General features: G+C 36.5%; 1 protein-coding gene across 3 annotated transcripts in view; it reads right to left on the bottom strand.

Moving 5' to 3' along the window:
* LOC131064451 (protein LAZ1 homolog 2) overlaps positions 1 to 14,531 on the bottom strand; it is a 125,571-nt gene that overhangs the window by 95,578 nt on the left and 15,462 nt on the right. For 2 of the 3 annotated variants that reach the window (XM_057998589.2, XM_057998591.2), the window contains exon 3: positions 5,886 to 5,942. The exons of the other annotated variant lie outside the window; for it this stretch is intronic. In XM_057998589.2, the coding sequence (XP_057854572.2) occupies positions 5,886 to 5,942 (57 nt within the window). The remainder of the gene's footprint in view (positions 1 to 5,885; positions 5,943 to 14,531) is intronic. 3 annotated transcript variants of the gene reach the window in all.

The raw sequence follows: 14,531 nt of genomic DNA, 5'->3' as shown, positions 1-14,531 counted from the left end.
AAGACCTCAACCTAAACCTTCAACTATCAAGGAGAGAAACATTTCTACTTTTTCAAGTGTTCCTCCGTCTCAGCCTTCCACTAAGACTCGTCGAAATCGTTGTGCGAGAGAACGCCGACGAAGACACCGTGTTCGAGCTCGTGAAGCTATCCCTCAAAATACTCAATCTCCTCAGACTCCAACAATTGACATGATTTCCCTTTTCTCCTAAGCAAGATGTTCAACCTACGTCTCCAAATCATAAGTTGCACAAAACATGTGATGGTTTTACTCCTATTCGTGTTCTTGCTCCTCTTTCTCTAAACTTTGATGAAGAAATCGGTGAAAATGTTATTCATAATGGCAATACAACTCCTAATGCTTCTGATAGTGAGAATGAATATGTTGATGTGGACACGCATTTATCAACTGAATTTTCACAAACCTTAATCCTAGCTCCTAGAATCGAACAAAGTGACTTACAACATGAGCATAGTCCTTGTTTGGATCTTGTGATAGCTCCATCTGATGTGCTTGATGTCGCTCCTCTGGCATGTTGCTCGCCTTCCCGAAATAGTGATCAGCAAGATCGGGAGGGGGATGTCATGCTAAATTAGCAATATTAGCACTGTAGATCTTTCTCTCTCCTTTCTTGCTCTTTTGTGACCATTCTTCTATGTGTATCCCTATTCTTCTATTGTTCCCTTAATGTCTACTTGGAGACGATGCAAAGCATTGAGATCTTTTCTTGGTCTCTTGCATGTTGACTCAAAAGACATCCTCTCTTCCCTTTCTTCCAAGGTACTGTCCTTCTTTGGGTAACGACGATTATTATATGCACATATACATACATGATATACATGAGTTATCATACAGCATACTAACCCCGAGGAAAGCGACACTACCTCATGTTTTGTGTTCATTATCCTTGGATTTATTCCTCGATTGGGGCCTAAATTCTTGCGATAAAGTGCTCCCTCCCTTCTCTTTCTCTTGGGTGTATCCTACCTTAAAGCAATTGCTCCCGATAAGGTGTGTGCGATCACTTTAACGTGGGGGCATACACTCCGCTCATATTTTCCTTCTTGATAATTAGAATTACTTAGTGAACTTCGTTTTGCTTTGTAATCTTTGGTATCCTTGCTTTCATGATTCATAGTGAAGGGAAATTTGCTACTTGCAGTCATGGTTCTCCCCTTCTCGATCTTCCCTTTTACTTTGTCAATCGAAGTCATAAGATCCTAAGTCCACTGGGGGCTTGGCGTATCTTGCCTCCTTGACGTGGTAAAAGTCTTTCAATCTTGTTTCCTTGTACTTTACCGCAGTATTGGCGTACACTCATACTCCCGCTAAAGTGGGGGCTAAATGTAGTGTCATAAAATTGCGACCCTAGCAATTTTCGACTGCATTAGGGTCCTCACGCACACGAGATCGAATCCTCTAGCCTGATCGGAGACTAGAGACTGCTCAACCTTCGGAATCAGCTTCTTTCTTGGCCTCTGCACCACCCTGTCCGCACTCTACCCTGGAGAAAGGGGTAAGACAGGGGCGTGGTACTCTTGTCCCTGCCCTATTTTGGGGCAAGACCATTCCTAGGGTTGCATTGTAGGTTGTGCAGTGAGCGGGAAAACTCCCCTGATGTCGGCCTATGACGAAAATCAAATTCAATAACATGTATTTAAGGGGAATTTGTCCTCTCATTTGCATAAGATAAGGTTCAATAAGGTGAAAATTGGTGATCAAGCATTCAAGAGCATTCTTTTCCAGCATTGAGCATTCTAAAGTCTCCCTTCAAGGCTAGGTGTTACATTCAAGTCAAGGATTCAACCATTGAAGAGGAGATTGATTCCAACATTCAATTCCACACAAGCATTTCTATCAACATTGCTATCACAACCTCCCTTGAGGTGATTTACAATTCAATCTTTCATTTATAGCTACTTGCAAGTCTTTCTTTCATTACTTGGTTAATTCCAAAACTGGGGTTTGACCAAAAGGCAAACTCCCAATCCCAACCCATTTTCCTCTCTTTTTTGTGTGTAGGTTGCAGGTGCACAGCTGTACTATCAGATTCGGGCTCCATTTGCAGAAGCGGAAAAACCTTTTTTGTTTCGCGGATTTTTCGGACCGTGTACATTCCTGCCACGGCCCGGGCAACTTCGTCTCGACATATTATTGCCAAATCCAGGTGCATAGCTTCATCCCATACTCCGATCTCAAGTTATAATCAGTTCTTTGTCACTTTTGCACTACATAATTCAATCAATTCCTTTCCATTTCAAATAAGGAAGAGGGGATCAACTTATCATTCCCATTTCATTCAAAATTCAATCTTCATCTTTGAAGGTTGAATTTAGTGAATTCTCCTCTCCTCTTCCAATGTAACTAGGTGAAAAGTGTTTGAAGGGAAATCCGCAGTGAAACTCTCATCTCTCCTTGGAGGGAAAGGGTAGTTTTCCTCTTGATCTCTCATTCACATTTCACCACATTACACAAGGAAACCAAGAGTGCTAGTTTGGAGATCTTCAGTTGCATCAATGTAGAGCAGCGAAATTATAGGGAAGCATTCTTTAAAGTTATTTGGGATCCAAGAATTTATTTGGTTCTATCCGAGATCAATCAAGATTTAGTTGTGATTGCTTGAGGGCAAGCAATCTTGGGGAGAGAGGACTATAATGTCCCCTTTTGGTGCTTAGCCAATTCGTGCACATTTAGCTAATTTCCAAATCTTCTAAAGACTAATTGGTTAGTTAGGAAGAACTCCAACGTTCTTGGAGAAGAATTTAATCAATCTTGTAGAGCAATTATTCTGGGGTTTGATACTTTGAGTTCAATTGGTTAGATAAAGCCCTCTGATGCTTTTGGAATTAATTCCGACTTTTTGGATGCTCTCCAAACTTCTTGGAAGAGCAGGCCATTAATCAATCTTGTAGAGCAATTGTTCTTGGGTTTGATACTTTGAGTTCAATTGGTTAGATGGAGCCCTCTGATGCTTTTGGAATTGAATTCCGACTTTTTGGATGCTCTCCAAACTTCTTGGAAGAGCAGGCCATTAATCAATCTTGTAGAGCAATTGTTCTTGGGTTTGATACTTTGAGTTCAATTGGTTAGATGGAGCCCTCTGATGCTTTTGGAATTGAATTCCGACTTTTTGGATGCTCTCCAAACTTCTTGGAAGAGTAGGCCATTTTAAGAGAGTTACCCGGTGGCCTCCAATCATCATCCCTAGTCTTCAATATCACTTTGGTATGATCAAAATTGCAAAATTATATCATTTGGGTGCATTCCGTAACTTGGATATATTATTGAGTTATTTAATTATTTCACTTAAATTGTCTGATGCTGAAAATATTAATAGGGAGAAAACTAAGTGTATTAGCTCATGTTAAGGGTGTTGAAATGTTATTTTTAATGGATGCCTTGAAAAGGGGACTTTATTCATGAGAAAACATTATTATTCCTCAAAAAAATAAAAAGTGCTCCATAAAATTAATTATTTATTATATAAAAGGAGTTTTGGAGCAAATAAACAAAAAAGTAACATTTAATTGCTTCAAAAAGCTATAAAAGGAGGTTGAGAGCTCATTGTTGTTGTTGATGAATCTGATTTTGCTTCTACATTTTTTGAGAACTTGTGTTATTCTTAAGAACCCTTGAGGACAAAACCCTCTAGATTTTTCTGGTTTCAGTGGTTAAATATCCTCCCTAGCTAGTTTATGATGGTTTCATTTCAAAAATCACATTGGAGCTTCAATGGAGTTTGTTCTATTCTGCAAGACTTTGAGGTTTTCTGATATATGTTGAATTTTTGGTTTGATTAATGTGTTGAGATATTTGCAGAGTGGTTCATTGCAATTTTCTATCTTGTGGTGGTTGGCCATACAAATTAGCAGATTGTTCGCATGCCCTAGCTAGCCCAACTATGCCCATTAAGCTTGCACAAGTTGTTGAATGGGACAAAGTTCATTGTGGTGGCATTTGCTGAGATGCATAGACTTGGCCAACCCCGTTTTGAAGGGATTTTGACAGGTTTTCAGAAATAAACAAAATATTGAAGTTGGTCATACATTTGTTGAGGGTTCAAGTTGCCCAAGTTGGTTAAGGAATTTCCAAAAGGCTTTGGCATGGATTTTGTTGATCCCATGAAGATATGACGCATTTCCTGAGTTTTCATACTTGTCCTAAGTTGCAGACCTGTACCTTTGTTAATCAGATATTTCAATCTGATATTCAACACTTCCAGTGTCATTAGGAAGTGTTTAAAGCTTGATTTTAGAGATATTCATGGTTCTATTCCCTTTGGAGGAGTCCGATGTTGCTAGGGCGTGACTTTGAGTGTTTGTTTGATGCTGAGCAGTGAATAACGACGTTGTAATAAATATATCAGACTTGCAAGTTGATTGCTATAGGTTAATATTCATACGTGTGACCTCATTAGATGGTGTTGTGATGTATCGAAGTGTGTAAAAAGCAGTTGGAAAGGTATGTTTTTCAGGCTAGGTATCATTGGGTGTGAGATTTGCTTCTATGAAGGAGTTATGATGGTGTTGAACCTGCTGTTGTAGTATTACTACGGACCCGCTCTTGTCTGAACACAGTAATCAGCCTATTAATCACTCCTTTCTGGATGATTTGAAGTGGGTTTGGCAATGTTGAGTGTTGAAAATCAGTGTATGACATTATAGGGAGTGTTGAGGAGTACTGGTATTTTGCTTTCAGCATACATGGAATTTAATCAGAGAAAATTGCAATCAATTGATCTCTGATCAACAACAAACATATGATAACAATCCTGTTGCAGCTCACCTTTCAATACATATCAGGCTTGTTCCAGATGTCTATTCTATCCTTTCAAGGTACCGCTTGTTCCTCAATTGCTGGGTTGTTTGGATTCATGATAATTGTATTCATTTTGGGTTGCTTACCTCAAACATAACATCAGTGTTGTAAACTGTAATCAGTACTTTATTGTAGCAGTATGTTCAATCATTGCAAGTTTACGTTGTGATTCATATTGTCAAAAAATTATTAAAAAAAATCAGGGTGGCCATTAAAATGATGTTGAAGATAGAACATACAATGGTACAACCTTCAACTTAGAAATAGATTGTTTCACACAAATCCATTTTCTATCAAAGAGGCCGTGGGGAGAGATTCAAGTGACCTGAATTATCACCAACAAACATTCTATCTAAAAGAGATTAACTTATCTCTTTGTGGGAAGAAGGTGAGAAGGGTCCCGTAATGTTTTTTTGATTGCCTATAACTAAATCAGTAAACAGAACTGTTGCATCAGATTTCTCAAGAGGCAAAACTATATTAAATGTATGCATTGTAGCACTGATATATGTGGGAAGTTACTTTGATTGGATTCCCTGAGTTTTCTTTCATGAAAGTTATTGGTGTACGTGATACGCAGATGCTGTGAAAAGGTTCCTGTTGACACAAATAGTATCTTTGACATTTAGTCCTAATATCCAATAGTCTCGTGCAATAACTATTGAATCTAACTAGTAAACCCATAAAAGATTCATATTGAAATTTTCAGTCTGAATAATAAAGGAATAAATCAAAGAAAGAAAAAACATAATGCAGATCCATCCTTTTGAAAACTCTGCATATCCAAACTTCTCTTATTATTAATCATTCAAAATACAAATAGATATTATCACAATCTTATTCCCCCTTCAAATATAGCAAACAGTAATCAAGGGAAAGTAATTCTAAATGCCAAGATAGTCAACTAATATAAAAATTACATTACATAACATCTATCTTCTTTCAGAATTTGCTTTAATATGTCAATTACTGCTTCGAATAATTACATTAACTTCCTGTTTAAAGAAAGGTTGTACAGAAAATAAGTGAAGAATCATCAGTGTTCATGCTTAGTGTATTCTACTTACTGATTCAGAGGCATATACAGGCACCATGAAAAGCACAATAACAATCCATTTTTGTTCCTACAAACAAGAAGAAAAATTGTAAATTTTTTAATCATCAGTGGTTTAGATTTCAGTTATTTTAAAATACCTTTATTACCATGCTATTTTTTAATAAAAACAATAACTCATACTTAAATCTCTCAAAATTTCTATTTTACCTCGACCAGAAAAAGGCTTGCTGCCCAATTTTCAAACTGCAGCTTAAAAAGAAATATATTGAAAGTGAAAATCGCAAGCTATTTAAATTAAATATGAAGATGGGAACACCAAATTCTTTCACAATCCTGTAAATAGAAGACATCAGCAACATGCAACATCCACTGCAATCCAAACCAGATGAGGTTGAAAATTTTGTACACCTGGGGAATGTGCAAAATTGTGATTTCAGCCACAGTGTGTGAGTATGATGCTCTCATAATTTAGGGAAGGCTCCCCCTATCTACAAACTAAACTAATCTAATATGGGTGAGACAACAGTCTTTCTTCTTCTTTCAAGAAAAACAATACTCTTTTTTCTTCACAGAAAAGTAATAGCAATTGGAAATAAATAACAGCAAATATAGAAATGAGACTTTTTTGTAGGATTTGGAACATAAAGGGGAGCAAAGTTTCCATGAAAGCACAAAGACCTCCATCACTTCCCCGGGACGGGACAACAGAAAGAAAGGTCAAAGTCTTCAACACTTCTACTGTCCTATCAACCTTCTCAAAATGATAACAATGTACAACACACAGCAGCTCAAAGTCTGTCTATATGATGCACTTCACCTTATATGCACAAGTCTTAAAAATAAAAGCAGCACAAATTCTACAAGTTATTTCTTTACTTGAGCTTTCTACACTAGCTTCAAGCGTGATAAACAACTCAAAGTCTGCAAGACCAAGTTTGAAAACCAAACCTATATCTCCAAATGCAATTAGCAGCTCAAAGTCTGCAAGATTGAATTTAAATCCCTCTTGAATAATAGAACCAAACTCACAATCAACTCCAGAAAATGTTGTCACATAACAACTTGAATTGGCACAAAGTCTCAACACAACTTGCCTCTTTTATTGAAAGCAATTTGATTTACATCTAAGCTCAAAGTCTTAGAGTGTACATACAAACTGACAGAGTTTTGTTGCATTGCCAAAAGATTTCTCCATTACAATAGAACCCCTCAAGTATTTATAGGAGAGAAACCTTGAGAAAAAGGTGGGAGGATCCTAGCTAACTTGAGAAATTCTCTCAACCACCATGATTTATTGCAACTGCTAACTAAGACTTATTCAAAATTACAAGTCCTATACTGAATTGACTTGTAATCAGCTTACTTGTAATTACAAAAGTGCAAGTGATAAACTTGCAATTACAAAATTGTTTTTTTACAAGTAAACTTGTCAAAACAAAATTACAAATACATAATTGAAACTGTTCTTTGTGTTCAAACACACAACTCTAACTACATCATCCTATGTTTTGAAAATCTTCATGCTACTTCAGGATGCTAAAACTTGAAGTATTCAGGATTGGTGAAGACATCTCGAACCGAAATGGGAATTTGCATTCTTAATGATCTTTGTGTCTTTCACCAACGAACTTCAATCTTATATTATTGCTTAGGGTAGTACTGGCTTTTCAGGAGGAAAGTTCTTTGCAAGGTTGAAGTAAGAAGCATATCTCTGTCTTGAAAGCATTCTATGCTCTCAACCATCTCCTTGTGTGGCTCCATCATGTTGTTGTTCTTTCTCCAATCTTGGAATCTGCTTGCAAAATAAGGCCCATACCATAATTTATTGATTTGGTAGGTCGTGTGTGCAAACAAGACTGACAAGGGAAGGGATAAATTGATGCAAAAATGGGCTCACAAGTGAATTTTGGGTTCTAGAAGCTGCATTACATGTGTGGAAAAACAAGAGCATTAACTTGCAATTATGGAGAACAAACATGCAACTTCATAGGTGTAATGAGAAAACACAAGTTTGCACTTGTAATTGCATGCTAGAGACTCATTTTCAAGTTTTTTAGAGTGCATTTTGGACCAATTTCGAGTTCTGAAAGGCTGACTGCAAATGAAGACACAACTACAATCGGGTTTTAAAATTCCGACTGCAAGTAGACTTTAAATGGGAAAAATGGATGATGGTGTGAAATGAATGGATGAAATGGTGGGAATAGGGATTTTGATATGTGGGAAATGATGGGAATGAAGCTTATGACCATGTACATGTATGGGAAAGAATATTTTCAGCTTGACAACTTGAAAAAGAGAAAAACTTCAACTTGTAATCAGATTTGTAAATCCCGAAATCAAATGAATGAGTCTCATGGCAATTCTTTAACATTTGTAAATTTTGTAAAAAGAAGATTTACTCTTTTTACCCCAAAGGGGGAAGGTCAACATTACCACAGTTACTTGTAATCGGGTTTTGAAAACCCGGATACAAGTAAATAGGAAAAATGAAAGAGGGGAAAATCTTGCACATTTACAACTTGCATTCAAAGAACTTATCCATTTGGGAAGATCACTTAGAAACTCGAATTCTTGCTTAGTCAAATGTCCTAGATCAAAGCAAATGGACTTGGAAGAAACCAAAATGTTCTATAAATAGACATGCTGAAAACCCTTGGCAGCCAAAAACGAATTTTGATTCAACCTCCTCCTTCAAAAAAGGCATGGAAATAAGACTCACGTTTGATGCCAAACACAATCAAACACTTTGCATTAATGCTGGATACAAAATGTGGCAAAAATGGCGGTGTAATGGGGTGAAAAGTGAATGATGGAGAGATCAAGAGGAAAGCTTTTCTTCCCCCCGAGGAGAGATGAAAGTTTCACTGCGGATTTCCCTCCAAACACCTTTATCCACATTACATTTAAAAGAGGGGGGATAATTCACTAGATCCAATCTAGGAGAGAGAGATTGAATACTAAATGAATTGATAATGGTGTGAAGATAACAAGCTAACCCCTCTTATACAATGAGTAATGGTTGAATTATGTGTTGTGAGGCTAAGTGTAAAAGTAGCAAAGAACTGATTATAACTTGAAATAGAAGCGTAAGATGAAGCCGTGCACTTGGATCTGGCTATAATATGTTGAGACGAAGCTACCTTGCGAATTTGAGGAAAGTTATCAGGACTGTGTTGAAAGTGCACACGGTCCTCCGGAAAATCCACGAAACGAAAAGGGTTTTTCCGCTTCTGTGAATGGAGTCCAAATCTGCAAATACAGCTACGCACCTGCAACCTACACAGAAAAGAGAGGAAAAGGGGTTGGGATTGGGGGTTTGCCTTTAGGTCAAACCCCAGTTTTGGAATTAACCATATGATGAAAGAAAGTACTTGCAAGTAAATGTAAATGAAAGACTGAAATGTAAATCACCTCAAGGGAGGTTGCAATAGGAATGTAGATAGAATTGCTTGTGTGAAATTAAATGTTGAAAGGGATCTCCTCTTCAATGGTTGAATCCTTGACTTGAATGCCACACCTAGCCTTGAAGGGAGACTTGAGAATGCTCAATGCTTGAAAGGAATGTTTGAATGCTTGAACTCATGCCAATTTTCACCTTATCCAACTTATGCAAATGGGAGGGCAAATGCAACATATATATTCGTCAATTAGGGTTAATTGATTGATTTTTCGTCATAAGCCGGCATAGGGAAAGTTTTCCCATTGAAAATGCAAAGACCAATGCAAAGATAGGACAGAAGCGGCCCCAAAATAGGGCAGGGACAGAGGTGCCACGCCCCTGTCCTGCCCTTATCTCAGGATAGGAAGTAGGTTCAAGTAGTGTGGGGGCAGAAAAAGTGCAATTTTCGGGGATTGAGCAAGTCTCGGGTCTCCGATTGGGCTTGGGGATTCAATTCGCCAACGTGAAGACCCTAATGTGGTCGGAAATTGCAAGGGTCACAATTTTATGACACTACAGGCGGAAAAGGAGCACCCAAAATGCCGAAAGAACCAGCAAAAAAACCTTATCTCAGGATAGGAAGCAGGTTCAAGTAGTGCAGGGGGTAGAAAAAGTATAGTTTTCGAGGATTGAGCAAGTCTCGGGTCTCTGATCAGGCTTGGGGATTCAATTTGCCAATGTGAAGACCCTAATGTGGTCGGAAATTGCAAGGGTCACAATTTTATGACACTACAGGCGGAAAAGGAGCACCCAAAATGCGGAAAGAACCAGCAAAAAACCCTTATCTCAGGATAGGAAGCAGGTTCAAGTAGTGCGGGGCGCAGAAAAAGTGCAGTTTCCGAGGATTGAGCAAGTCTCGGGTCTTCGATCAAGTTTGGGGATTCAATTTGCCAACGTGAAGACCCTAATGTGGTCGGAAATTGCAAGGGTCATAATTTTATGACACTACAGGCGGAAAAGGAGCACCCAAAATGCAGAAAGAACCAGCAAAAAACGTCTTCCAAAACGCCCTATGTGTTTTCTCAAACCGTTTTTGGAACAAAATGTGGCAACTAGCATTGATTCCTAACAATTTAGCTTGAATGTGGAACGGATTTCGGGGAAGAATGCCACCAAAAACAGATTTGTGAGAGCAAGAATGCAGATCAGGTTTTTCCTCTCCAACTACAAGCAAATGTGCCCCCCAAAGATGCAATCGGATTTTTAAAACCCCTTTACAAGTTTTAAATTGCATTACTTTTCCTTCACTTGAGCAATTTTGGGTTTGAAAGGAAGAAGAGCAAAAGGAAATAACAAAACAACTTGTAATAGGGAAATAAAATCCCCATTACAAGTTTTAAAAACATAAAGGAACATAAAGACTTGTAATAGGGAAATAAAAACCCTATTACAAATAAAAAGAATAAAAACATAAAAAATTGTAACAGGGAAATAAAATTCCCATTACAAGTAAGACACAAGACATAAAATCACTTTAAAAACTTAAAAAGACTTGTAATAGGGAAATAAAATCCCTATTACAACTTAAAAGCACAAAGTAGTAGGAACTTTTAAGAAGTTACAAGTTCTTATTAAACTTATAATTTTAAATTCACTTGCAATTTGTCTAAAAAGTTCCTACGACTACTTAAAAGACAAAAAGGGAAAGGGGAAATAAAAAGTAGGTTACAAGATGCATTACTTTTCCTTCACTTGAGCAATTTCGGGTTTGAAAGGAAGAAGAGCAAAAGGAAATAGCAAAACAACTTATAATAGGGAAATAAAATCCCCATTACAAGTTTTAAAAACATAAAGGAACATAAAGACTTGTAATAGGGAAATAAAATCCCTATTACAAATAAAAGGAATAAAAACATAAAAACTTGTAATAGGGAAATAAAATTCTCATTACAGGTAAGAGAAGACATAAAATCACTTTATAAACTTAAAATGACTTGTAATAGGGAAATAAAATCCCTATTACAACTTAAAAGCACAAAGTAGGAACTTTTATGAGAAGTTACAAGTTCTTATTAAACTTATAATTTTAAATTCACTTGCAATTTGTCTAAAAAGTTCCTACAACTACTTCAAAGACAAAAAGGGAAAGGGGAAATAAAAAGTAAGTTACAAGTTACAAGATTTAAATAAAGTGCACTTGTAATTGTTTTAAAATTTCCCTACAACACAAAAACATAAAAGAAACTCTAAACTTCAATAGAAGAAAATTTCCCACCTACAATCGGGAAGAAAAAAACCGAAGTTGAAGAAAAGACATAGCAAACGAACTTGAAATGCAATGAAATTCGAAATGTAAATCAAACAAAAATTTTGCCTCAGGAAGCGTGCCTTAAGAGTAAAATCTCAACTTGTAGTGACTACTCTAAAACCCGAATTTGCACAAAAAGCTCAGAAAAAGAAGACCAAAACTCACCAAAACTTGGACAATGATGGCAAAGACCCTCCAATGATTTGACACTAACAAATGTGAGTTTTGCACCTCTTAAAACGTGCCTTGGAGACAAAAATGACACATTTTAGGCAAAAAATTGTAGGGGTTGTCACATTTTTGAAAATTCAAAAATAAGGACAACAGATTGCTCATGGAATCAAATAGAGAGTGACAGTTCAAAATCAAGTATTCCCACAAATCATAAGGGAGTAATTTCTAAGGTAATGTTATTTAATATTTAATTAATTTAATAAGGTAACTTAATGAAATTTTTAAAAAGGGAACTATTAAAGTCACTTTTTAATTTGAACTTAATGAACTATTAAAAAGTGTGGGGATTCGAAAGTCTTTCAAGAAGTTTCTTGGGGTTATTATAAAAAAGTATTTGGAGGCTCATTTGCAGAGACCTATATTATTTCTTCTATTTTATATTTTGGAGAGCTTCTTGCAGAGCTGAAACCCTAGGACAAAGATCCGAAACCCTAGGACAAAGATCGTAAGGGTAATCAGTTTTGATAATGAAACTATCTACCCCAACTAGTTAATGATGGAGCCATCCACGATTCACAATAGGATTCACAATTGGACTCAACGATTGAAGATTATAAATTTGTGAAGTCTTTAAAAAAGACAAATTTCAGATTTTATTAGCCATTGGTAAATCACCATGAAATTGGACGCCAAGGTTTATTGCTAGTAGATTATAGTAGTTGTCGGAATGTGGGATTGAAGGTGTGAATGGGTTTCCATTGCAAAAAGGAAAGGTTGTTTGTGGTGGTCTTTAATGTTGGGTTGATTGGGAGTTTTCAATCTGCCTATACTTCTTATGTTAGATTTCTCTAAGCTGGTTGTGGAACTTGTAGAAGAGTTGTTGGATTAAACCTTCTTTTTGGTAGCGATTCACCTCCTAAACCAGTCATTTACCTTTCCATATGCTGGCCGTCAGTTTTGCATTGAAACTTAGATGTCATTCCTTCGGTGTTTCAGACATGAGCATTGAATGTAGAGGTCGAAGGAGTTATAAGGGTCAAAACTAATTCATAGATGGTTATCTTCACTTGGAACTAAACACAAGTCTATGTGAACTAGATTTTATGCCTATTATCTTCACTTGGAACTAAACACAAGTCTATGTGAACTAGATTTTATGCCTTGTTGGCTATAGGAAAGGCGTGGGAGAGTCACTTACCTCAGCTAAGACGTGGAATACAGTGGAGTACAAATTTTCTAGTGTATTAGCTATCTTGAAATTTTCAGAGACCCCAGTTGTAATGTCCCAATTTTAGGGTTCTCTTGCACTACAATGGACTTAAATGAGTTATTTGATGATTCCAGAGTGGGTTTTCTGTTAGAGTGGGTTTTCTGTTTGGTTAAATGAGTTATTTGATGATTCCAGAGTGAGCTCAGGCGATCTGGAGGACTCATATGCATCTTTCAAATGTTATTTCCAACTTTTGGTTTCACCTCCAAGAATATTGGAGAGGTCGTCTATTTATAGTAAGTCAATCTGTTTGACTCTGTCTATTACTATTTGTAATGTCCCTATTTTGAAATATAATTTAATAATAAATAATAATAATAAAATTAAAATACAAAATTATAAATATAAAAATTAAATAAAAATAAAAATATAAAAGAATATAATTAATTATAATTAAAATTTGATTAAGGTTAATGAATGTTCAAAGGCATGAAATGATAAGTTGTGACTCCCTCAAACGTGAGATATAAAAGGGAGAAGAGAACCTCATTTGAGGGGGGCAGAATTGGGAAATGAGAAGTGCAGATCTGATCATGAAAGGTTGTGTCCCTTTCAAAGGGGACAGATATAATGAAGAGTTGCACTCTTTCAAGGGGTGCTAATGGTGAAAGGTTGTGTCTCTTGCCAAAGGGCATACATAATGAAGAGGTGTGACCTCTCCCTCACATTGAGAGATATAAATGGAAGGAATCAAAAGCATCTAGTGACATCACCATGGATCAGATGAGATCAAAAACTGTTATTAAGTTGCAGGCAATAGCATCCTTGTTCTGGGTGGTATGCATGGGGATGCGCTTAACATGTATGCTTAATATATGAAGCCTGATAATGTTCTTATGCAAAATTTAATAGTAATATTGATATGACTGCAATATGTATGACAGTCATACTTGTAGTCTAAATCATGTTATTACTGTCAATATTTAAGAAGATGGGAATGAGATGTTCCAAAGAGGAGCAGTCTGAATCCAAGCAATAGGTTAAGTCCCAAGATAGGGTGGGGATCAGCAACCCATAAGCCTTGAGGGAATAGACCCAAGATTATGTAAGGGCTTGGATCTGTAAACTTTGAGAGAACCTATTGTATTTGGTCTATAAGCGCTTTGGTAACATACATAAACCCTTCTCCCTTAAAACTGAAGTAGTTAAAACTGTAGTAGTAGCAGGGTCTAATATCTATATTAAGAACTATGAATAGTGAAATTAATCATCTAAAGAGGAAAATAAATAAGCACTTGTTAATAACTAATCAATTGAAGAATATCAATGACAGGCTTCATGATTAGTCTCTCAATCAATTTTAGTGTATTGAAATAGATTAATTATGGTTAAAACAGGCCTAAACCTAGTAGGGGACATTACACTATTCTTCATCAGGATCGCTCCAATGCAGTCAAGTTTCAATTCTGATGTGTTTCGACAATTTTAGCCAATTTAGTGCATTAATGGTTTATTTTAATTATTTTAACTAGAAATGCTAAAATTATATTAAAATATTTTACAAGCAACTAGTGTCATAGCT

This window comes from Cryptomeria japonica, chromosome 2, assembly GCF_030272615.1.
Source record: "Cryptomeria japonica chromosome 2, Sugi_1.0, whole genome shotgun sequence".
Taxonomy (NCBI): domain Eukaryota; kingdom Viridiplantae; phylum Streptophyta; class Pinopsida; order Cupressales; family Cupressaceae; genus Cryptomeria; species Cryptomeria japonica.
This window is presented reverse-complemented; position numbering and strand designations above follow the sequence as displayed.